Raw genomic sequence first — 23,092 nt, forward strand, 5'->3', positions numbered from 1 at the left:
TGTAAAATGAGCATTAAGGTATTGATTAGGCATGGATATGACATCATATGCATCGGAGTTAAAATAGCTATTTCATATAAATACGTGCTGTACTAAAATCTGTTGGGTCTATTAAATGTGTTTTTCTTGGTAACTTATTAAATGTGTTTTTAGTTGTGTTGGCTATGTACATCTATTTTTAAATTTTATGTAATTCTAGAAGGGACACGCGTAACCAAACAAATATATATTTATATGTCTATCTTAAATTTATTGTCAAAACACAGAAAAAATGTACTTTCTTTTTACTACTTTAGAGAGGAGACAGGCCAGTTGGTTTGAGACGAGAAACTAAACACGCGGTAAAGAAAATTTTCTTCCTTCTTGCAGACGCTGAGCAACTCGCCACTAAAACAATCAAACGGCTGATCTATTCACATAAATCATAAAATGAAATGTCAAGGGGAAAAGCTAATGAGAATAAAGAACAATTATAATATATGCAATGCAAGTTCGGTATTCCACCAAGTAGACGAATTATTTAACGAGGAAAAAAAAGATATACAGAAGCTATATATTACAGCTTAAGTGAATGCCAACATACTACTACTTTAATGTGAGGCAGTCCCTCACAGATTGGTAATTGTTTTCATAAACCCTTTATGCTTTAGATATACTTATGAAGTTTGTCTCATACACAGTGATGACAATTTGACAAGAAACAAAATATATACACATTATTTTTGGGATGTAAAACCTCTGAACAAAAGCACACCAACAGCACCAAAGGCCAGAGTCAGAACCAGGGGGATGGCAACGGATTCAGCTTCACGCATTCTTCCTGTATGGTCTGGTCTTCCCAGGCGTGACCTTTCTCCAAAGTATTCATGCAAAAAATTGCTCAGAGTGTCTAGTTGATGCATGATTTGACGTTGTCCTCGTGCAATAACTAGTACCTATTTTGAAAAAATAATAACAATAAAAATAAATACCCTATATGTTTCATTGCTCCAGGCAAAATTTTGAAGTAGAAAACCACTCCAAATTTTGCTACTGACTAACGACTAGCTCTAACAAATAAGATGATAGTATTAATTTTCTTTCTCCAAATTGGAATAACCTGACACCATCTTAATGGAAATGTCTGAAATGAAGGGAGATTGGATGTAATGAAAATGTTAGACCAGGTCACTGCAAATCTAAAAATAGTATCCAACACTTGTTTAAGAGGATATTATTCCCATGTTACAAGAATTTTAAAGGGGACCATAAATATTGCTCAACAGATTGAGCAAATGGGTAGATAGCATTACTAATCTTCATTGAATTATTCCTGATTACTTTAAAAAGTATTTAATTGTTTTTTGGAATTTCAAGACTATAAATTTTTGTATTTTTCATTTAACAGTTCCTATTTTGTATTCCTTAACATACGCAGGGTACAAGGCAACAAAACTGTATACAATTTTATTTTTATCTTTTCTCATTTAGAGTTCCCTCATATCATATCTACCTCACGGGAGACATAGAATGCATCTCTACACTCAGCAGACACATAGGATATAGTATATACTATATACAGTATGCATATATGTAATCTACAGAACTATTAATGCCTATCACCTAACCTACCTCTTCCATCAGGGGAGACTCTTTATTAGCCAATTGAGAAGATGATGAAGAATTAGGTAGCAATGATCCAGTCAATGAGCCATTGCTTAGTCCAGTTACAAAGAAGGAAGTGGGGCCAGAGCCATTGCAGGCCTCAGCCTGTAAAGCCAAGTTTTGTTGACTGGCTGCTGAATCTTTACTGATAGCGAACTTTGAATTCAGCTCTTCAATACGGGAGGTGAATTCGTCCATTCTTTCATTTAATGTGGAAATTTGATCAGAAAGCTGTGTGATGACTCCCTGGACAACTCAAAAGCAAATATCAGTAGAAGAATAATTTAGATGGGTAGAGAAATGTGAGATTATGTCTTGATAATGTATTTATTATTAGAATATTCTATTTCCTATTAATCAGTAATTGATTGACCTTATAATCAATACTAATTCCTTTTTCATATTATAAATAGCATGAGGTGTGGTCTACTCAGACACAACACAACAGTTAAACACTGTTATAAGAAATAAGCAGAAAATTAAACCTCTTAAGACACAAAAGCGAACAGCTATTAATTGTAGCACTTTGTCTCTGCCAAAAAATTATGTAAATATAATTTCCACAAAATTTTAATATAAACTAGCTATATATTCTCTCTGAAATTTCATGCCAATATGCAGTACAATTGTATATCATTATTCTTTTCAACATTTCTCTCTATGGACTCAACAGGTAGCTTTTCCATGTTCACAAAATAAGATACAGCAAGTGATACATTGATGAATGAAGAGGCCAAAATTATTTTAATTGAATGACTTCTCAAGGAAAACATATCTTACTTGGTTAGCAATTGGTGCAGGTGATTCTAGCGCTCTTGCATCGAATCTTCTGTTATTTATAGCAAGTTTAGTCAGCTTAGGTAGAATCTTGTCCCTTTGAGTTGAATATGATTGTGAAATACCACTGCAGAAGACAAACATGAGAAAAATATCACAAAAACCTTACTTTCACAAATTTTTAATCAGATTAAGAAATTCTTGTACCAAATATGAAAAGTAAGTAGAATACATATCAATATTCTTTTTAAGGCAACTCAAATAGGTAATGAAAATTAATAAGTACCGATTAAGATACTTCATTCTCCTATCTGCAGAAGCTCTGGAAAGGGCTTCTTTGGGGCTTGAAACCAAGTCATCATCTATGCTGAGTTTTGTCTTAAGATCATCTGGCAATGCCTGCAGTTTGATCAGATCAGCGATTCAGCATACAAAAATGTAAACAACAAGCAAAAGGTTGTATGATGGCTCATACCATCACATCATTTACAAGCTTTTCAAGCTGGATTTGTTCAATGTAAGTGCGAGGAACATAGGAACCATCCAACCCCAGTTTCTCTGCTACAAATTTACAATAGTTTCTGTCTTTCCCTTGAACCTTCAAAACAACATGAACAAGTATTTAGTTACTGACAACAAAAGAAACACATTATAGTTGATATTTCCTAAATAAAGTCAACTTATATAAGATGTTGTATTAGTACAAAGATACTATGAACTACCAACAAATATAATTGGCAGACATTCAGTCCTTCTTCCACATGTACTTCGTAAGCACCAGCTGTTTGACATTCACCACATAAATATATTAAAAATGATTCCCAAGCCACCTCTAGTCTCTACCCATCAAAGGCATATGACAGAGAAGATGGGAGTCAATAAAGAAGGGAAAAGAGAGAAAACACTGATAATATTGTTTGTAGCACGTGTAACAAAATCCTGAGGCAAGACGGATTTACCATAATGAAGGTTAATAAAGAAAAAAACAAAAAATGGCAGCCCAAGGCCTAGGGGAGGATCAAAAAGCATTGCCCTCATAAATGGAAAAGCAGTTTCCACAACTAGAATTGTGACCAGCAGATCAAATATTAATTACAAAAATGGAGAAATAGGATGTTAACTAGTGGGAGGACAACACTCAACAGAAGAATGGAGGGCAAAGGGGAAGTAAACCAGATGTGTATGTGTATGGCAGGTCATAAATAGGGTACATATAGTACTGAAAATTTTAATGTTTTACAAATTATATCTGCAGATAAAGAACAGGAATCTATGGGTGATAGTACCACTGATGGACAGCAAACAGTAAGGGTAGATTAAAACTACTTATCACATAATCAACAGGTGTAAAAATATGTAAGGGAAAGATATGAACAATATGCTGTTATACCTGAACATAGGTGCGATTAAGTTGTTCTAGCCAATCAGTTTTTATGGTCACTTTATCATCATGAAAGACATGGCTGCTTCTTTTCAGGATAGCTGCAATTGTGTATCCCAAGGCCATCAGCCCTCCAAGAAGGCGCACGCTGACCTCAAAAGTAATTCTAGGTGATATTATGAATGGACTATCTGTCACCCATTCCTGAAAACAATAATGCACTATCACTATAGAGTTTTTGCAGTAATTTTGCTTCTAACTGCAAACTTCTCAGCAAATTTCAAACTCAAGAAGGTAGTTATAGAAGGATGTTGAAAGATAAGATCTGCAAAGCCGTGAGATTGAAAATTGAAATGTCAATACTATCCTCCATTGTGAAACAAGGGCTTTTGAAATATTTGTCAAACTTCTTGAAACAAACTTCATGTTTCACGCTTTATCCAATGTTTTTTAGAAGCACATATGCATACACACAAAATGACACAGCACAACCATAGAGATAAAACAAAAAAGAGAGAAAGAAAAGAGAATAACCCACAAATCATTGGAAAAAGCGTCAACCAAAGAAAGAGGTTTGAGACAAAAAACATACTGAAGGCAGTAAAAGGAGGGAAACAAGTAGGAATAGATGTTTCATTAATTACAAGGACTCAATTTGCAAAGAAGCTGTTGTAGGTATATACACCACAAAAAAGTTTGAGTTGAAGCTTTTTAAAAATGAAAATTTTATCAGTTTTTTTTTCCTATTCATTATCATTGAGTGTCACAATACCATGAAGTGGTAGCTATGTTTTTCCTTGCAGAAGGTTTTTAATAAACTTTTAACTAAGTAAACAATATCACATTATCATGAGTGAAGCAGTGGCATAAAATAAATGCATATTAGCTAATTAGACAAAGGATGCATTTGGGTGAATAGCTTAATTAAGCACATATTTAATAAGAGCTTATTCATAAGCTTGACTATGAAGTTTACCAAAGAACTTTGATAAGTTTTTCCCTGAAGATTAATGAAATAAGTTAAAAAGAACTTATAAGAAGGTCATAAGCCTCTTTCATAAGTTCAAATTCAAATAAGTTTTGTATAAGTTCCTAATCCCACCACACAAAAAAAAGGTTTATGCCTTGCTAGACATTCTCTCAAAAAATAATAAAACTACAATAATCTAAAAAGTTTTCAATCACCTAACCTCAAACATGAGATTGTACTTTCCATCACGGTTTCTCATTCTCAGATATGATTGACAAGCTTCAGGGTCTTCCCCAGGGGGTAGAAGAAATATGTCATACGTTTCCTCTTTGGTTTCAGTATGCTCTGCAGCAATAATTGCCTTGATTTGATCAACTGTCACAGCTCTTGCTGACTAAAATGGTAGAAACAATCAACACAATGCATCATCAAAAAGACACTTGAAAATATAAAGAATCTTACTATGATAGCATAGCATAGGGTCACCTTCAATATGTAAGTGGGATTCTGGAATCCAGAGAATGGATTAAACTTGTTAATAATTTTTAGATGAGCTGTTTTGAGATCTGGCTCAATAAAAGCTTTATACATAGGATACACCTGCAAAAGGAAACAAAACAATAGTTAAAAATTATAGCAGGTGCCTTAGTCTTACAGATGCAAGTTTTCAAAAGTCCTAAAAAAATTATAACATGAGATCAGTGAAAAACCGTTTCAGAGATTTGATGGATTATTTCTTCAGGCTCTTGACCGGCACGATGAATGTCCCGCAAAACACGCTTGACAAGATCAAAATGAACTCCACCAGTGACAGAAACACGAAGATCAAGCAAAGGTCGTGATTTTTCACTTAATGCATAGATGCCTTCTATGATTACAATACGAGAGCTAGGGACTTCAACAGTCCTGTAAGCAAAACAGTACAAAAGAAATCAACAAAAAACTAACTTACTCTGCTGCCAGAAGGCTCCTCACCCTTGGCCCTCGCTATGAGAAGGTATCGAGAGGGCCATTATTAGCAGTCTTAAGCTTGCATATACAAAGAGGTTGTTTCTGGATTTGAACCCATGACCAACTGGTCACCAAGGCACAACTCACCCTCAATACAAAATAAATCAACAAAATAAACATAAAGGTAAAACATCCTGGGTTGGAATAATGTGATGCTATTTCTAGTGCTAAGGCTCGTCCCAATTTACATATTTTGTCCTGCACCTCATCTGTCCACACAATAGACATTCCTGTGCGTGTATGTGCTTTGTTTTGTGTGTACCTGGATGTTCAAAGGTGAATGCACACATAGGTGCACAATTACTCATGCAAAGTAGATAATAAAAGAGAGAGAGAGAGAGAGATTCTCAAGAGTAATAATAGAGACCGAGAGAGCAAACTACAATATGTTGCTGGTTGATAATATACATGCATTTGTGAACTATTAATTAGGTGGGTGTTTGGCAATTTCCAACATTATACAAACATGAAACTGATTTTATCACACTCAATTATTGAATAATCTTTTATTCACGGATAATCCAAAAATAATTAAACTGCAGATAAGCAGAAATTACAATGATTTTCCAATTCCACACGTAAAGCATTTCAAATCTAATAGCTTGACCCATAGAAAACATAGTTAAATATCATTAGGTTTTGTATTCTCTTTTCCAGGTTTCCCTAATTTGTGAGATTAAACCTAGATGGCACAGCTACAAAATGAACTCATGCATATTCTAAAAATGAGAAAATTAAAAAGGTACACAACCTGTAACCTATGCGAGAACTAGACTTGAAATCGTATATTGGAACTTGAACAGGCTTCCCTGCTTTAAGACCCTGTATATTTTCGAGCAAGGTATCATAATCTGTCAACCGAGGGTCTGTTTCAAATAACAATGACATTAGAAAGCTGTGTTGCATAACATCCCTTCCTATGTATTGACTAATATGATAAACAAGTAAAAGTATTTCTTAGAAACTAAAAGAGTAAAATAAGATTAGATACTATGGGGAACTCATCAATATTACCAATAATAGATGATACGCCTGTCCGTGCGTGTGTGTGCAATGTGCGTGTGTTGCGTAGTGGATGCAAAAGAATCAGTAATTGAGTAATATTTACTATTAGGCCTCCATATGTTCCTCGGAAATAATGACAAAGTATCTGGAATCTATACAGTTGTCAATACTCAATACATTTCAAGATTAGAAAGTTGCTCCATCTAAGTGTGGTAAAATTATTTTAGTATTATCAGCCAGACAGCATAAAAGAGACGGTCCTAGACAGTAGTGGTGATTTGCCAGCAATATAGCAATTGTCTTGTCTCACTACATCATTTGATTATACTTCAAAATTAGCTAAATATACAATGTGTCTAATGATATCTCGTTGATGTTGTTTGTTCATATTAAAGCCAGATGATTTCTAACTCAAATATATGTTGAACATGTAATAGATTGGAGGCCTTGCAATCTACTATGTGCAATAAAGTAGCAAGGGCCTTTCATCCTACCTCTTCTAGATTTTCATCAGTTCCAAACCCCCACCCCCCAAAAAAATCTTGACACTAGTTCTGTCACCAGCCATAGAGAACCTGGATGCTAAGCTAGAGATATAAAATGCTATTCTTAGCTCTTGCCTAACAAAAAATAGCTTGAGATTGGTCCAGGGAAAATCAACAAAATGTGCATAAACCCATTTCAAGACTTGGAGAAGACAAAAAGATACACTGGGATCATTGAAGGTTGCTTTAAAAGAAAGAGACAATCCAACTAATAAATTTGAAATTATAAGTTTATAGCATTATAGTTACTACACATTCATATGGAGAACATAAAGAGAAATAAACAAATGTCACTTTGTTGTTCTTCGAACCCTAATTTTTTTCCTCTTCTTCATATGTCCGTGTATGTGCGTTCTTCTGAACTGCATAGCAATAGTGCTGCAGCAGAAGTAACTTTGGCAAAATACAAGTTCAAAGTCATATAATCATGAAGTCACAGGTAACACGAAGTAATAGTTAGCCCTGTAATCCTCACTCTCAGAACAAAAAAGAGATATATAAGATCAAGAAAACTTTGCAAAACCCAAAATGAAACAAAAAATAGATGTATGCACTCATTGTAGATTATGTGAAAGTAAATAGAAGAGAAAACTTACCATCAAAGTTTCCATCAATAATTCTACTAGAATCATTATAATTATCCATTGTTATGACAGCTATGCTTGGCATAAAATTGAGGACCTTCTCGGTGAAAACAGTTTTCCCTGCTCCAGATGGACCTGCAACTCCTACTAATATGATTCCATTGTTCTTTTGAGCCAACAACTGGCATGCACGAATAAATATGAAGAATCCTTTCTCAAATGACAAAGAATCTTGGATAGGAACAATTTCATAGCGATTGGAATCCTTTCTTTTAACCACTTGAACCTGATCTCGTAATAGACGTCGCCGAGGCGAGTCAACACCAGAAACAGTATCTTGTGCCATTAGGAAAACCACAGATGTTCAAGCCATGTGCTGCAGAAAATGAAAATGGCAATCAAAATGCAACGGCAAAGATGGGAACCAAACTGAGACAAATAATGACTCAAAACTGCATAAATTGCACATGGAATCAAGAGATAGCATTTTTACATTTCAAAACATATAATACAGAAATAAAAGTAATATAATTTAGTTACTACCTTGGCAGCTTACAAGCTTACTGGATGTCTTAATTGTATATTAGAGTATGGGTATAGTCTGTAAAACATTTTTTCATCTGTACAGAAGTAGTTCAGTAGACTATCTCTTTCAGCCTTCAGCTCTAAAACTTCCAGCTGTCATCTCTAACTAACTCAGAGTTAGTTAGAGTTCGTTAGAGCTTAGAGTCTCTAACTTGTCTCCTATAAATACCTGTTGTAGTTCTGTTTTTCTTAGGTTGAATTCATTTTACAGAATACAAATGCTTCTCTCTAAATTCTCTCTGAAATTCAATACAGTATCTGGAACTTAGTCTGATCCTCAAACCCTAAACCTATGGCCCCAGATCCAATTGCTCCTCCGCCAATCAATGCTAAGCCATTAAATTCCTTGCCGCTGGCGACACTGTTGGAACCTTCTGCTACCTTCTTGTTGGAGTACAAGTGTGAAGTGAAGTCCCACATTGAGTAGAAGTGAGGAAAAGTTAAGCACCATTAAGTGAGGAGAAAACCCACAAATTTGAGCATTAAGGTCAACAATTACACCACTACTTGGTAAATACTCATATTTCCCGTTTTATTGGTTGCAAATCGTCTCCCCAATTTTGGGAGGAAATGCACTCCTATTTTCATTGCATATTTTGCACTCAAATGGGTGGGTGTGAACAACTCCAACTCATAACTACCAATCGCCCTTTTTATGGCCAATCAAGATCAAATGTTCACAATCTTACTTGAACAAGATCAAGGGTTTAAATATACGTAAAGAAATTGAAAAAAAAAATAAATATAATTTCATGTTACAGAATATGAATTGGATCAAATATGTATTCCTGCATTATAGCAAAATCATTAGTTGAAGGGGGTCAACTTCCACCGTCCCATAGTTTATAACAGTAAAGAAAATCCATATCCACACATGACGTCATCCGTTCAATTCATAGATGTATGGAGGTTAATTAGTTGCACAAGGCATGGTCATGTTATCTAAGTTGGCTTTTCATGTGATAAATCAAAAGTAGTGCTATCAATATCAACTATTCTGAATTTTCAAAAACGACTATAGGAGTCGTATGTGCTAACTAATTAAATCAGCAGCCGTTTTCCTTTCATTGCCATTTTGACAACATTTCTTTACAGTCGCAAACAAAATGGCGGAAAAATATATATATTCCAAGTTTTCCCACTAACACGTAACACGATGCAAAGAAAACTAACTGAAGATCATAAACCATTTTCTGGGCCCAAAATTTACGAGTCTCTACAGAGAAATTTAAAATATAAACTTCTTAAAAAATTAAACAATTGTTTTTTGTTATGGATTTCAAAAAAGTCTGGAAAACATTTCAGGGATTGACTTTCAAGTCTTCAACCAAACGAAACGAAGCATTGAATAGGATCGTGAAATTGAAATAAGTATGTTTATAAATATAGTTCGTGAGGCAGAATATTGAACAAATTTAAATAAACAAATAAATAAACAGGATGAACAGCAATCAAAAGAAGCTAGTAGATAAAGTGAAACAGCAAAGTGGGACGAACCTTTTGGAAAAGTGAAGGAATAATAATAATATTAAGACGTGAGTTCAAGTCAAGTTGGTGCGAAGGAAGACACGGAGCAGAATTGAACGGAATTTGCCGGCGGCTGTTGGATTCTCGCTTTTTATTTTTACTTTTCACACAAAAACAATACGTGGAACGCCGTCATAGGATGACCGAAGGACACGACTCATAGCTTGTCCTACCATTTTGCATGTCCTGTCACACCGACAAGACAACTAGTTTATCAGTAAATAAATTCACTAAATTGTGATTAACTCGTGCTTTCGTCTTTGATTATCTCTAGCTTTATCCAAAAAGCTATACCCTTATACTAGTGTATCATATTTTATATAAATAAAAAAAGTTTAATTAAATTTTTCATACCTACGATTATTTTTAAATTATTATCTAAAATTTATTTTTTTTAATCAAGTATTTGAAAAAAATTTACGTTTCATTTTAATATTTGTCGATAGTTTCATTTTATTAAGTAATAATGTAACAGACAGAGTGTCAAGTCATCAAATTTTATCATTAAACATGTAGACAGAGATGTCCATGTAATTATTTATTAATTTTTTTAATTTAAAAAAAATCAAATCCAACTCTTCTCCTCTTCTTCCTCTTTTCCTTCTTCCCTTTTGACACTGTCCCTTGCTCCTTTCGCAACCTCCGAGCCCAATTCTTCCCTACTACAACACCATCGACATTAAAGAAAATAGGAATATGTGAAAATAAGCGTTGATGATAATGTTTTTTGGTCGTGGGATGTTGTTTTGGGTCGTGTTTGGCAGATCTGCATGGAGGTGGTGAGGGTGGAGGTGTGTATGATGATGCGATGGTTGGTGGTGGTTGGGTCGTTGTTGTTGCGCATGCACATAGGTGGATTTGGGTGGTGATGGTGTGCACACGCGACGATTGGCTTAGACACGAGTTGTTGCATCTATGTTGCATTAGCATCCTCACGAATTCACACCACCATCCTCGATGTGGTTGAGTATGCTTGTGTTGTTAATAATCTTGTTGATGATTTTGTTGTTGTTGTCGTTGTCGATTAAGAGAGGAGATGGATCAATGAGGTGAGTTGTTGGTGAAGTGAGCTGTTTGGTGGCGCGGTGGGTTGTTTTTAGTTGGATAAGGGTAAAAAGGGGAGAAGGAATTGAATGGTGTGGTGGTGGTGGTGATTTTTGTTGGAGAAGGGGAAGAAGGAAAATAAGGTGATGACATGACACTAAGATGTTAATAACAAAGTGTGATGACATGATACTTTTGGAAAAAAATAGAAACTAAGATATAAGATTTTTCGATAAGGGATTAAAAAAGATTATTTTATTGATATTCTTAAAATATTTCTATTTTGACTCAAACAAGAAGAATAGGAATCGGACTCTAGGAAAAGACAAAAAATCCCCCCTAGAATACATTTTCCATATTTAAATTGATTTTGTTTCAAATTATCTATCTATATAGATATCTATTTTATGTTTAGTATCAAATCCAATTTTGTATGTCATCTCATCACTTAACGATGGGTAATAAAATGAAGTATACAATTTTTTAAGTACTTGATTAAAAAAAATGAATGTTAAATAATAATCTAAAAATAATCTATATTTCAATACGAAAAACTTAATTAAGCCAATAATAAACTATCAAACACTTTAACTTAATTGATTGGAAAAACAAGCTTAATTAATTGAACGTATTTTACATAAATAATTAATTACCAAAGACTTTAACTTAATTATGTTAGGGAAAAAAACTTAATTAATTGAACGGTACGTTAGTTGTTATAATTTTTAAAATATTTTTTTTATTCTTATAAATAAATAATATATATATATATAATATGAATTAAAATCTAACTCGATACTTATTATATACTATTATTTTATTAAAAAAATAAAAGAATTATATAAATTATAAAAAAAGCAAGTAATGAACTAATTTCATGATATCTGATGCAATTTTGCAAACTAAAAAAACACATGAAGTGGAGACACACCCCACGTCCAGGAAGTATTGCCCAAAGCCCCAAACCATGCACCCCTTTTGACTTTCAAGTGTTTCACTTAGACATTTGTCTACCTCACTAAACCATTTCATGTGCCTCTTTCAATGATTTTCCCAAATTATTAGGTAGTCTTACACTACCACTTATACATGATTCCAACCAGTCTCTGTCACAATGAAAAAACCATTGCTTCAACTCCACGAACGCATAGCTAGACTCATTCTTTTTGCTGCACCAAACATTATAGAGCTCTTTGATTGAACCTTTAACTTTTGAGACAAAAGCACGGCTGCTCTACTTGTTGAGGGGAGATGATCTATAAAGTTGTTATCTTAGTGTAATAGCCAGTTGTTATTACACTTTTAAACGTTGTCAATGAGAATCCTAGTCGACATGCTAATGAAAAATGTGTAGATGCTGTCAAGGATGGCATGCAAATTGACAACTCGATTGTAGCTTTTGATAAATATACTTCCATAAACAATTAACAAAAGACATTAGTGGTGTAGGTGTTGCGTATGCAGAAAAACATATTCCAAAAAGCACCAGAAGACACTACTTGTACACGTGCTGGGAATGGTAAAAAGGTTTGTAAGTGGATTCAAGCACTTTGGTCCTTTATGTTATTTAGTAAGTTCATTTTAGTCCTGATTTTTTTTCAAAAATTTTAAATTTGATCCAGTATAAGAAAGTTCAAAGTCTTTTAAGTTTTTACAAATGATCAAAATGATTCATTAATGTTTTCTGGTGTGATGGTAAGGACCGATTTTAATATTTTCAAAACATAAAATACTAAAATAATTTTTTTAAAGATGCGATAGAGATCAAATTAAACAAAATAAATAAAATAAAGATTAAAAAGTTTATTTTATCCTTTAATTTAAATTTATAAACAATAATGTATTCATGATATTAATATTTAAATTTAAAGAATATATAATATTAAAAATAATATATTTTTTTTACTGAAAAATGAAATAATATTAGGATCTAGATTCTCTAACTTTAATGCAGTAACGTTACTGAGTTCATGTTATTTGGGCCATAGATTAACGCTTTCTTTTAGATTTTGACATGTGTATGGAAAGTTTACTTTTAATTTTAAAGTAAATAATTAAATTCGTTCTTAAAGATGCCAAAAAAATTAATTGTTAAAAGATAAAAAATTTAAATTAAATTTTTGGATGTACAAAAATACGATAAATTAATTTTATAAATAAATTAGTTTCTAAATTTTATAATTTTATATCAAATTAATCTTTTAAAAAATATTATTTTTTATTAAATTAATTTTTGAATATTATAAAATGATTTCGAAAAAATATATAATACAATTAATTAAAAATCCTCATAATTTAACAAACATAATTAATTTATAGCATTTTTTTATATAGGAAATAAATTTATATTTTTTTATCGGATCAATTTGATTATATTTAATCTTAATTTTAACTTTTGTTTCCTCCTTTAAGCCAGCACGCCAAAAAGAACTTCTTTGCAAAACACGACTGAGGACCTTGCAACACCGGCGTCTCCCTCCTTCCTCTCCTCTCTCTGCCTTTACCTTTGATTGTAGGTTTTTCATTATTTGGCGGCGGTGAGTTATTACGCGCAACAGTATTGAAAAGTCATGCATATGCTATATGCATATCTCAAATCGTGTTTTATTTTTTCAGAAACAGGGTTGAATATTTTTGTTTTAGCGTCTGAGCTTTGAATTACAGAGCAAAGTGAAGCGTGAACATGGTGATGCATCTAAACGGGACACCGTGCGCTCTCGGATTCCACATGCCTGCGGAGTGGGAAACCCACGCGCAGTGCTGGATGGGTTGGCCTGTGAGAAAACTACGTCCTAACTATACTATTATTGTTATTATTATTCTTTTTTTTTTTTTGGTTTGTTATGGCAAGTTGATGTTGCGTGACAGGAACGTGCCGATAACTGGCGTGACGGCGCCGTTCACGCCCAACGCGTGTTTGCGAGGGTAGCGTCAGCAATCTCAAGATTCGAGTCTGTAACAGTTTGTGTTAGTTCTGCACAGGTTGTTTTATTTTTTGGGCCAACGTTAATTGTTAATTGTTAGTTTTTTTTTTGTCAGCGGAAAATTGAATTCACTATCTCGGTTCCTTCTTCTTTTACCACCAAGCCAATTTTATAACTTCACCCTATTGGATACTTAGTATTCATTGTTTATGGACGGTGACGGTGTTGGTTTTGTTTCTGATGACGCTTGAATTGTTTTATAGTGGGAGAACGCGCGGAGTCAGCTACCGGAGCATATCAGGGTCGTTGAGATGAACATGAACGATTCTTGGTTCCGTGATATTGGACCTACTGTGAGTTTCTCTCCTTCTACACGCATGAGTTTTTCTGAACCATGTGCGTGTTTGAATGTATAAGAATGCAGAGTGTGGTTTGCTTTGTTCAATAGTTTGTTGTGAGAAGAAGCACCACGCCGGAATCTGGTGATGCAGTGAGCAGGATTGCAGGGATTGACTGGAATTTTAATAGTTGGGGAGGTAAGCACTCGGAGGACTCTTGATATTCGGATCTTTTTATTTTTGTTAGGATGGGTGATTTAAAGAACGGTTAAAAGATACAAATGTTTTTTTTTTGTTTTTAAATTTTTATTTTTATGTGTTGATTGTTGGTTGTTTGACTAATGAAGTTTTATGAATTGTTTAGGCTTAGAAGATGGATGTTACTGTGATTGGAGTCTTGATTTGCTTGTGGCTAAGAAGGTTTGGAAAGTTCAATATTTCACTTTGTTTATATATTTATTTATTTATTTGGCCGTGTGAATTGCTTACCTGGTTTTGTTGCTAGATTTTGGGAATTGAGAAGATTCCTAGATTTTCACATTCGATGGTGCTTGAAGGTGGAAGCATCCATGTGGATGGAGAAGGTAAGAGTTATATGTAGTGTTTTTTTGCCATGTCGAAGGGACATTTTTCTAGTTTGGGGAAATATTTAAACGGACAAAACTTTGATGTAGTTCCTTGGATGCCGATGGTGTTGTTCTCCAATAAGAATTGGAGTTTCACTTTGATAATCTGCATAGTAAAGGTTTGCAATAAAGATCAATGTAGATTACCGAGGTGGAAGTTCAATTTTGATTTGAGAACAAAACCAACAACACTTAAAGAACTGCATGTAAGTTTTATCTTATTTGAAGAATTTTTTTATATAAAGTAGAATTTGACTGGATGCTACATGCTTGTGATATGGCATGTAGTCATTTGTAAATAAATGTAGTTTTACTGCTGATTTATTCAGAACGAGGATAAGAGGCATGTGTGCAAGAAAATATTTTATTCTATTTGTATTCACGAATGTGGTTTAGTACATTTCATGACTTCCGTTTCAATTTGTCCTGAGATCAGATCGTGTATACTTAGATTTATGGCTCTATACCTGGATCTTTTGTGAATAAAATTTTCAAGTTTTTCTGTTTACTTCAGCATTTTTTCCTTTCTTCAGGAACTTGTCTTACCACAGAAGAGTGCCTCTTGAACAAGAACAGGAACCCTCACTTGAGTAAGAACCAAATAGAGGATGAACTTAAGACATATCTTGGAATCCGGAAGGTTATATGGTTGCCTCGTGGATTATATGGTATATAAACTTGATATTGATCTTTCCTATAAATTGATGGTATTTCAAGCAGGATATTTAATTTCAGTTAGGTAAAAATTCATATGGACCATTAATCATGTGCTGTTGCACAATTTTTTATACAAATTACAGATTTGTTTCTTGACAAGAATAATTTTACTTAAAAAAAAGAAAAAAAAACTTGACCCAGCATAAAACCAATAGAACAAATGATTAATATAAGGTGCAACTTAGAATGTGCGGTAGCTAGATAACTAGTTGTAGAACCATATCATGATATTTATATGATAAGTGGAATCTGGCTGTTTTCTTGTTCTGAATGCACTTTCTGTCAGGAAATTAACTTCTGTGCATATGACTAGCTTTCACCATTACATAATAGACTTCAGACCTTCACAATTACTCAGTTAATGTATATTGGTTATATCACCTAAGACCTAAGTATTTTTCTGCATTACAGAATGAAACTAAAAATAAGGTAAAATTGACAGATTTATTTACATCTTTCTTTGAATGAAAGCTAATACAAAATTAGGAGGTTCCACCTAAGCACCAGTAATGAGAAATTTGGAACTTGTGCCTTAATCCTTCTGGCTAATTTTTGACAGAAAGAAACAACAATCTTGTAGATGTTTTATTTTGTTATGATGTTCTTACAACTGTCTTTGGGGATCCTTATGTTGTTGTTCCTACTATTTTCACACTTGAACTCCAATTGAGCTAGTAAATTTTTAAGAGCATAGACCTGTCCCTCTGTAGAGATGATCTGGAAGTATTACAAACATGTTTTAGGTTATGTTGGGGTATTTAGATTTTATCTATTCCCTAAATTCTAATACGCTGCTTTTATACAGGAGATGATGACACAAATGGTCATATTGATAACATGTGCTGTTTTGTGAGGCCTGGTGTGGTTATGCTGTCTTGGATTGATGATGAAACTGATCCTCAGTATGAAAGATCTGTAGAAGCATATTCTTTGCTTTCAAATGAAACAGATGCTAATGGTAGAAAGTTTGAAATCATTAAACTCCATGTTCCCAGTCCACTCTATATGACAGAGGACGAGGCTGCTGGGGTTTCTCTGGTAAACATTCAACTTTTTATTTCTTTACTTTTCCATTTATTTTTTTCTCTTCATGTTTGAAAGTAATAACTAGAAAGGAGACCTTGCTATCTTTATTATTATTATTATTATTATTATTTCATTTCATTAAAAAAATTATTGGAATAATTATCATAATGACCCAATTATCATTGTAGTATATCTTTAAATGATACAGTGCATAGTTTGTTGCTATACGGTCATCAGCTATAGAAGTTTATGATGTCATATTTGAGCTCTTTTTTTTTACGGTTTGTTGTTTATCAAACTGTTGCCCGTATATTTTGGTTAGTACTTAGTTTAAATGTTGGTTAAAGAAGTTGTGAAACATTTTTTATTGGATTTGGTACCACATGGAAAACTACATAGGTAAATCTATGATTTTGTTTATTCCACTTGTACACTTGTTAGGATTTGCATGAAGAGTCAATTAAAATCTGTTTTGGTTGGTTTGTATCTCTCAAGTTTTCAGTATACTGTTTCTTTAATAGAATTTGTCTCTGCTTATGTGGAAAGTTTAGTGTCCTAGTTCCAACCCTATCATTACCTCTACCATAGATCTGTATATTAGGTCAACATGAATTTCATTTACAGTCAAGAAATGAATGAACAATTATGTTTTCAACGGGATGTAATATCAGGAAGAGCAAAATACTACAAACTGATCTGCTGCCTGTACTACTCTGATTCAATGCATCCTCTGATTGTTTTGCACACCTAATCTAAATTTTAACACTGTAAAATGAAATAAGGTGATTTAGGATGCTGGGTGCATCAAATTTTTGAAGCAGTTAGCAACCAGTCAGCTGACCTAGTCATACTTATAGCTAAAGATTTTCCTGTTTTCCTGTTTTAGTTTATTATACTTTCAAATAAGCAAAATGAGGTGCCATAAACTAGACAGATATTTCAAACAATTTTTAGTAACAACGGTTTGTAATCAGTTATAGACTTAATTGCGATATTCAAATAATGACTATGCTACAACTTATCATATGAAGATAGATATACTGAGCTTAACTCAATATTGATACCTGATGGCATGGTTTAAGATTGGAGTGGTTCTATTTATTACAATTGTGAGTGATAAATTATGAATTAGACAGATTTAACTCCCATTTAATACTTGTTCTGGTATGATTCTACATTTGTCAGGATAATGAGGCTAAGCCAAGACTTCCAGGTACTAGGCTTGCTGCTTCCTATGTAAACTTTTACATTGCAAATAAAGCTATCATTGCACCACAATTTGGAGATAAAAAGTGGGATGATGAAGCTGTCCGAGTCCTATCTAAGGCCTTCCCTCATCATGAAGTAAGTAAAACTGATTGTTAAAATGATCCTTTTTTTGTTAAAAAAGCTTCAAGCAGTACGGTAATCTTTGAAGGACATGTATGGTTGCAATAATTTCTGATGTTAGTTTAGATCAAGTAATATTTCTGAATGCATTATAGGAAATTTAGGGGTATATTTTATCCTGAAAATCTCGAAGAATATCCAGTTAAAGAAACAACGGTGGTTGGTAACTCGAAAAAATGAAACACAAGCATGTATGAAACAGACAACAGTCAAACTTAGAAGTGGGAAAAATGTGTTGTGAGGGACTGGAGATATAAAAAAATTCAAATGATAGGGTATGGATTTTGCCGACCCCACCTAGTGGGATAAGGCGTTGTTGTTGTTGTTGTTGTTGTTGTTGATAGGGTATGGATTTTTTTTGTTGCCCCAAGTGCTTACTGTTTGTTCTAGAAGTAGCTTAGAACTAATGCTATCATTCAAGATGATGCGTTTTTGCATTGACTCTTTTCAAAGTGAACTCTCTTTGATCTCACTCAGCCTATCATCATCATTCATTGACACATCAGAAATTGAGTAGAGTTTTCCTTGAAAACTGGCAAATGTATACCCATCGTTTGGCCAAGCTGCGGAGCTAATAGTAGTAGCAACTAGCAACATACTATTTTTTTTGTTGTTGTGCACTAGTATTTTATATGTCGTTTATGTAAACTTTGGTTCTTATTTTTGTGCATGGTTCTGGTTACTGAATGACATTTAAAAATGTTTGTCGGTTCCTAGGTTGTGGGAATTGAAGGTGCCAGGGAGATTGTTTTGGCCGGTGGAAATATACATTGCATTACTCAGCAACAACCAGCCATTTGAGCGGCGGCACTCTCGATATTCGTTGATAGGTGTTGTATTGTTGCTTATGGGTTTCCAGAATAAATTGATTTGGTTAAATTGCTTGGTTAGTTAGTTGGTTTGCTCCAATTGGGCATGTATGCTAATTTTTGGAGATTAGCAAAATCCAATAATTGCAGCCTGGATGAAAGTGTATGCAAATAGATGGAAAACCGTTGAAAATATAAAACCTAATTTATATTTAAATTGGGAAATTGTGGTTACTCTTAAATGATTGAATCGGAATTTTTAGTGGAACCAGCTATTGATTTAACTCAATCCTTCTTTCATACTTCCACTCATGAGTAGTTCTCTCTTAATCTCCAGTCTCCACGGGAACTCTCACTCTCGAGTCTCGAACCAACTGGGACATTACCTTTGGTTTGACAATTGAGGTTATTTGGAGGGATAAGAATAACCTTGTGTTTCATGATATCAAAAACCACCTTTATTTATAATAGAACAATATCAAAGCTAGGAGGTACGTAGTAGAGAAGTTTAAGCAAATGATTTCTTTGGTGCGCAAATGAAAAACTTTTAATAGAATACTATTTAAATATCCAGTTATTTATGGTTAAATGCTTCAGTGGTGAAAAAAAATTCAAATGAAAGTGAAACTTGACAAATATCAACGAGATGTCACTAATTTTGAAATCATTTTAAGATTTTGTAAATGCAGTTTATGTAATAAGAAATGTGAATGTAATAATAAGCTTTATATAATTATTGAGTAAAAAATGTAAAATAGTGTAATTTAATCCCTGATTGTAATTATATTATTCATAAATTTTGAAACCATGACTCATAGTCATAGACTCATCGTATGACATTGTTTGTTTGGTGTATTCGGACCTGGGCTTTATCTTACTCAACACTTAAAAGGCAATTGCTATTTCCACTCCCCATTATTTCTTGTATACTCCCTTTTCCATTATTTTTTATTTATTTTCCCAAACTGCCCAGTAAGTACACTCCCCTCAATCCTCAATTCCTCATGCACTCTTTTGGAAGTAACAAACACTCTCCATACCCTAACTCTTTCGGAAAAAAAGTTATTTCCTCATGTTTGTGACGATGTGGAATGTGTGGCCTCACATGAAGGTGGAAGCCTAGAGCCCAGCGACAACGATTGCACTAATCTCCCTCCATCGTGACATCCCGCACTAGTGCACTGAGCTCCTCTACCTTCAACCCCTTCCCACATGTTCCTCTTCCAATTTCTTTCTTTAGTCAAAACATCGTCTCTTTTCAAGGGGTCATTCCCCAACACCAACATTGGGGAAGGAGTGAGAATTGAGGTTGTGACGAGCAAGGCCTAAATGGGAAAATCATGGTTAAGGCACTGCTTAATTATGATAAATTTAAGGGTGTGGTCTTTTGTTCCAATGCAATTGGTTCCTCTACTATGCAAAATCACAAATTCACGACAATGCTTCAACCTTGTTACCTTCCGAGAAATAAGAGTTTATTCAAAGAGAGGTTTTGCTAAAATTCAAATTTGACCCCTTTTTCAGATTTTAAGGTTGATAAATTTGATTTAGTGGTTGATTGCTTTGTTAAAAATTCCGCTAAGATTTTTAACTGCATGTCTTCTCTATTCATTCCCAAGTGTCCTTTTTTTTATATTGGTTCATCAATTTTCAGTATCAGCATGGATTTTGAAAGTTGCTTGGAGAGGAGGAGTGTTTTTTTTTTCTTAGAACAAAGTAGGGGAGTGTATTGTAGGGATAGTTTCGGGGAAAATTAAAAATATAATGAAAAAGAGAAGTGTATTGGTAATAAGGGAGAGTGGAAATAACAATTGCCCTTAACAATCAGACCTAACTTGAGTTGGGCCGCTGCACTTCACCACTTGCATCCAGCACTTCCCATTTTCATTGTGCGGACAAAATAATCCTTAATAAGTTTCTATACTACCTTTTCCTAAATATATTCAGGAATTTGTATTCCATAAGTAAAAAATCAAAAGTTATGTATTGAATTAGTGTTCAGTAATACATTTCTAGAATTGATATTCCCGAAAACATTTAAGAAAAGGGAGTGCTAAAACTCATTAAGGATAATTTTATCCATATAATGAAAATGGAAAGTGCATGAAGGAAAGTAAATGCCTAAACTTAAGATATGGATAATTTGAGCTAGAACTTAAACCCAACCAAGTAAAAAAAACAACAGGAGGAGTGTCCGTGTAATTTTTGTTGACAAATATTAATATTAATTGTTAATTTATTTTAGCACGGAATCGAACACGACCTTTTTTTTTTCATTTATTTTCTCTTAATCACACACACACTTGTATCTCCGCCCCATGTATTTGAAACTCGTAGACTCGAATCCTAAAAAATTAAACCCTAGCTAGAGAGAGAGAGAGAGAGGGTTTAAAGCTTCTTTCTGGCGCAACGCAATTCATAGCAAAAACAGAGAGTGAGAGAGGGAGATGGGGAGCGACAGCGAGGCAGAGAAGTCGGTGCAGAAAGAGAAGGAGAAGAAGAAGATGTTGGCCCTGGCTCCCATTGCTAAACCTCTTGCTGGGAAGAAGCTTTGCAAGCGAACCCTAAAACTTGTTCGTAGAGGTTAGCTTTATGATCCATTCGCATTCTCTCAATTTGTCTGTGTTTTTTTTTTATTTGCTGCTTGGTGTTAGTTAAGTATATATATTGTGTTGTTTCAGCTGCCGAACACAAATGCTTGAAAAGAGGAGTGAAGGAGGTCGTTAAAAGTATAAGGAGAGGTCATAAAGGGTCTGTCTGTTTTCTTTCTAACTTTTTCTTTCTCACAAAAACATTAGAAATGCTTACCCTAATTTTCCGGTATTGTGAATGCAGATTGTGTGTGATTGCTGGGAACATATCACCGATTGATGTCATCACTCATGTTCCTATTCTTTGTGAAGAGTCTGACATTCCTTATATTTATGTCCCATCTAAAGAAGTACGCAACCAACTCTGCATTCCATATCTTGATTATGTTTGTGTTCCATATGTCTTTTTGCTATTATTGTAGACCTCTTGCTTTACCTCTTTCAAGTCCCAATTTTTTTTCATTAATGTTTTCCCCTCCCTCATAAGAAATATTGAAGCACCAAACATGAGTGAGATGATGCATCTACTGGAGGAACTTGAATGCATGTTTTTAGTTGTTCATCTAACACTTATAGCAACACTAATGTAATTATCATAATGAATTAGACACGTTTTTTTTTGTTTTGTTTTAATTTAACTGAATATCAGAGAACTGCATAATAAGAAGAAACCAAAATACTTTTAGCTCAGTTTATGAAACAAAGGATCTTGTTATTTCCCCCTGCATATCCAATTTTCAACTGATTTGAACCTTGTGGGGAAGTTTTAAATCACATACCTATTCTTAAAGTACTACTGACTTTACCATTCTTTGTTGCTTCTGTGACCTGCACGGCATATCATTGTGTTATCACTTATCATTTCATTTTAAATGTGGGAGTAAGAGTTGGAGAAACATGGATATTTTTTCTATAACTGTTGGTTATTTTTGTTCATGCTATCTCATATATCATGTTCAAGAAACTCCAATTACTATGCAAGTTCACTTAAAGTTTGTTATTTATATTGTTTTTCCAGGATCTTGCAGGCGCAGGAGCAACAAAGAGGCCTACTTGCTGTGTTCTGGTACAGACAAAGCCTGCAAAGGGTGAAATAGAGCAAGGGGAACAAGAGAAACTAAAGTCAGATTATGATCAAGTTGTAGCGGAAGTTACTGAGCTTACAACTTCACTCTTTTGAAACAAGCACACATGTATCTGTACAGTGTGCTCCAGCTGAATTAACATTGGCAGCAACCTGGGCCTATATTTTGTAATTTTTATTCAGAGAGCAAAGAACCAAATGAGGTGCCATGAACTAGTTATTTAGTGTATAACTCACAATGCAGACAAGCAAGTTGGCGAAGAAATTTTGCACCATCATTTTGTCATCCAAAATTGCTATATCACCTGTTTTAAAAATTTGAGGCAAAATTTTTAGACGGAGAAAGGTATTCTAATAAACTTGCAACAGAGTACAAATTTTTTTATTAATAGAAATTGAACACAATATTAGAGAGTTTATAACATTTACATATTGTTCAACATTGAGTTATATTCCTTGGTATAGAGTAGAATTAAAAACAATGAAATGTGCTATATTTAATAATTAATTTGAAG

The 23,092-nt window shown here is 33.8% G+C and overlaps 3 protein-coding genes across 8 annotated transcripts; 2 read left to right on the forward strand and 1 right to left on the reverse strand.

Annotated features, from left to right (window-relative positions):
• Positions 1-498: 498 nt before the first annotated feature.
• Positions 499-12,021, reverse strand: LOC100811230 (inorganic pyrophosphatase TTM1). 4 transcript variants are annotated; one of them, XM_041011111.1, is made up of 13 exons: positions 12,005-12,021; positions 10,000-10,215; positions 7,930-8,293; positions 6,535-6,649; positions 5,483-5,678; positions 5,235-5,372; positions 4,993-5,166; positions 3,812-4,006; positions 2,897-3,019; positions 2,708-2,820; positions 2,425-2,548; positions 1,612-1,890; positions 499-935 (listed from the first exon to the last, which is right to left on the reverse strand). In XM_041011111.1, the coding sequence occupies exons 3-13, from the start codon at positions 8,261-8,263 to the stop codon at positions 717-719; spliced, it is 2,010 nt and encodes a 669-aa protein (XP_040867045.1). In that variant the 5' UTR covers positions 8,264-8,293; positions 10,000-10,215; positions 12,005-12,021; the 3' UTR covers positions 499-716. The 4 variants fall into 4 exon arrangements, with proteins under 4 accessions (XP_040867045.1, XP_040867046.1, XP_003549589.1 ...); XM_041011112.1 differs by lacking the exon at positions 12,005-12,021 and having other exon boundaries at positions 10,000-10,227; XM_003549541.5 differs by lacking the exon at positions 12,005-12,021 and having other exon boundaries at positions 5,259-5,372; positions 10,000-10,225.
• A 1,422-nt stretch (positions 12,022-13,443) lies between these two features.
• LOC100811750 (agmatine deiminase) lies at positions 13,444-19,119 on the forward strand. Of its 2 annotated transcripts, none has more exons than XM_003549542.5 (11): positions 13,444-13,610; positions 13,690-13,849; positions 13,942-14,055; positions 14,261-14,350; positions 14,446-14,533; positions 14,700-14,755; positions 14,841-14,919; positions 15,495-15,629; positions 16,484-16,716; positions 17,890-18,048; positions 18,811-19,119. In XM_003549542.5, exons 2-11 carry the CDS (start codon positions 13,757-13,759, stop codon positions 18,892-18,894), a joined length of 1,131 nt encoding a protein of 376 aa, XP_003549590.1. In that variant the 5' UTR covers positions 13,444-13,610; positions 13,690-13,756; the 3' UTR covers positions 18,895-19,119. The 2 variants fall into 2 exon arrangements, with proteins under 2 accessions (XP_003549590.1, XP_006600613.1); XM_006600550.4 differs by having other exon boundaries at positions 13,474-13,610; positions 13,738-13,849.
• A 2,095-nt stretch (positions 19,120-21,214) lies between these two features.
• LOC100305515 (uncharacterized) lies at positions 21,215-22,886 on the forward strand. Of its 2 annotated transcripts, NM_001249531.1 has the most exon segments (4): positions 21,308-21,485; positions 21,584-21,653; positions 21,738-21,843; positions 22,512-22,886. In NM_001249531.1, coding segments are annotated over 4 exon segments (474 nt in total). In that variant the 5' UTR covers positions 21,308-21,349; the 3' UTR covers positions 22,674-22,886.
• The last annotated feature ends 206 nt before the right edge of the window (positions 22,887-23,092 follow it).

The sequence above is a fragment of the Glycine max genome, chromosome 17 (genome assembly GCF_000004515.6).
Source record: "Glycine max cultivar Williams 82 chromosome 17, Glycine_max_v4.0, whole genome shotgun sequence".
Taxonomy (NCBI): Eukaryota; Viridiplantae; Streptophyta; class Magnoliopsida; order Fabales; family Fabaceae; genus Glycine; species Glycine max.

What these genes read in the sequence shown, in the direction of transcription:
- LOC100305515 (XM_041010859.1), top strand. Translation starts at nt 21,350, where the DNA reads ATGGGGAGCGACAGCGAGGCAGAGAAGTCGGTGCAGAAAGAGAAGGAG. An exon ending in CCTAAAACTTGTTCGTAGAG is followed by an intron (nt 21,486 to 21,583) that starts GTTAGCTTTATG and finishes GTGTTGTTTCAG; the next exon opens with CTGCCGAACACAAATGCTTG. An exon ending in TTTATGTCCCATCTAAAGAA is followed by an intron (nt 21,844 to 22,511) that starts GTACGCAACCAA and finishes TTGTTTTTCCAG; the next exon opens with GATCTTGCAGGCGCAGGAGC.
- LOC100811230 (XM_041011111.1), bottom strand. Translation starts at nt 8,263, where the DNA reads ATGGCACAAGATACTGTTTCTGGTGTTGACTCGCCTCGGCGACGTCTA. An exon ending in AGTTCTCGCATAGGTTACAG is followed by an intron (nt 5,679 to 6,534) that starts GTTGTGTACCTT and finishes TTTTGCTTACAG; the next exon opens with GACTGTTGAAGTCCCTAGCT. An exon ending in TTAATCGCACCTATGTTCAG is followed by an intron (nt 3,020 to 3,811) that starts GTATAACAGCAT and finishes GTTGTTTTGAAG; the next exon opens with GTTCAAGGGAAAGACAGAAA.
- LOC100811750 (XM_003549542.5), top strand. Translation starts at nt 13,757, where the DNA reads ATGGTGATGCATCTAAACGGGACACCGTGCGCTCTCGGATTCCACATG. An exon ending in ATTTGCTTGTGGCTAAGAAG is followed by an intron (nt 14,756 to 14,840) that starts GTTTGGAAAGTT and finishes TTTTGTTGCTAG; the next exon opens with ATTTTGGGAATTGAGAAGAT. An exon ending in AGGCCTTCCCTCATCATGAA is followed by an intron (nt 18,049 to 18,810) that starts GTAAGTAAAACT and finishes GTCGGTTCCTAG; the next exon opens with GTTGTGGGAATTGAAGGTGC.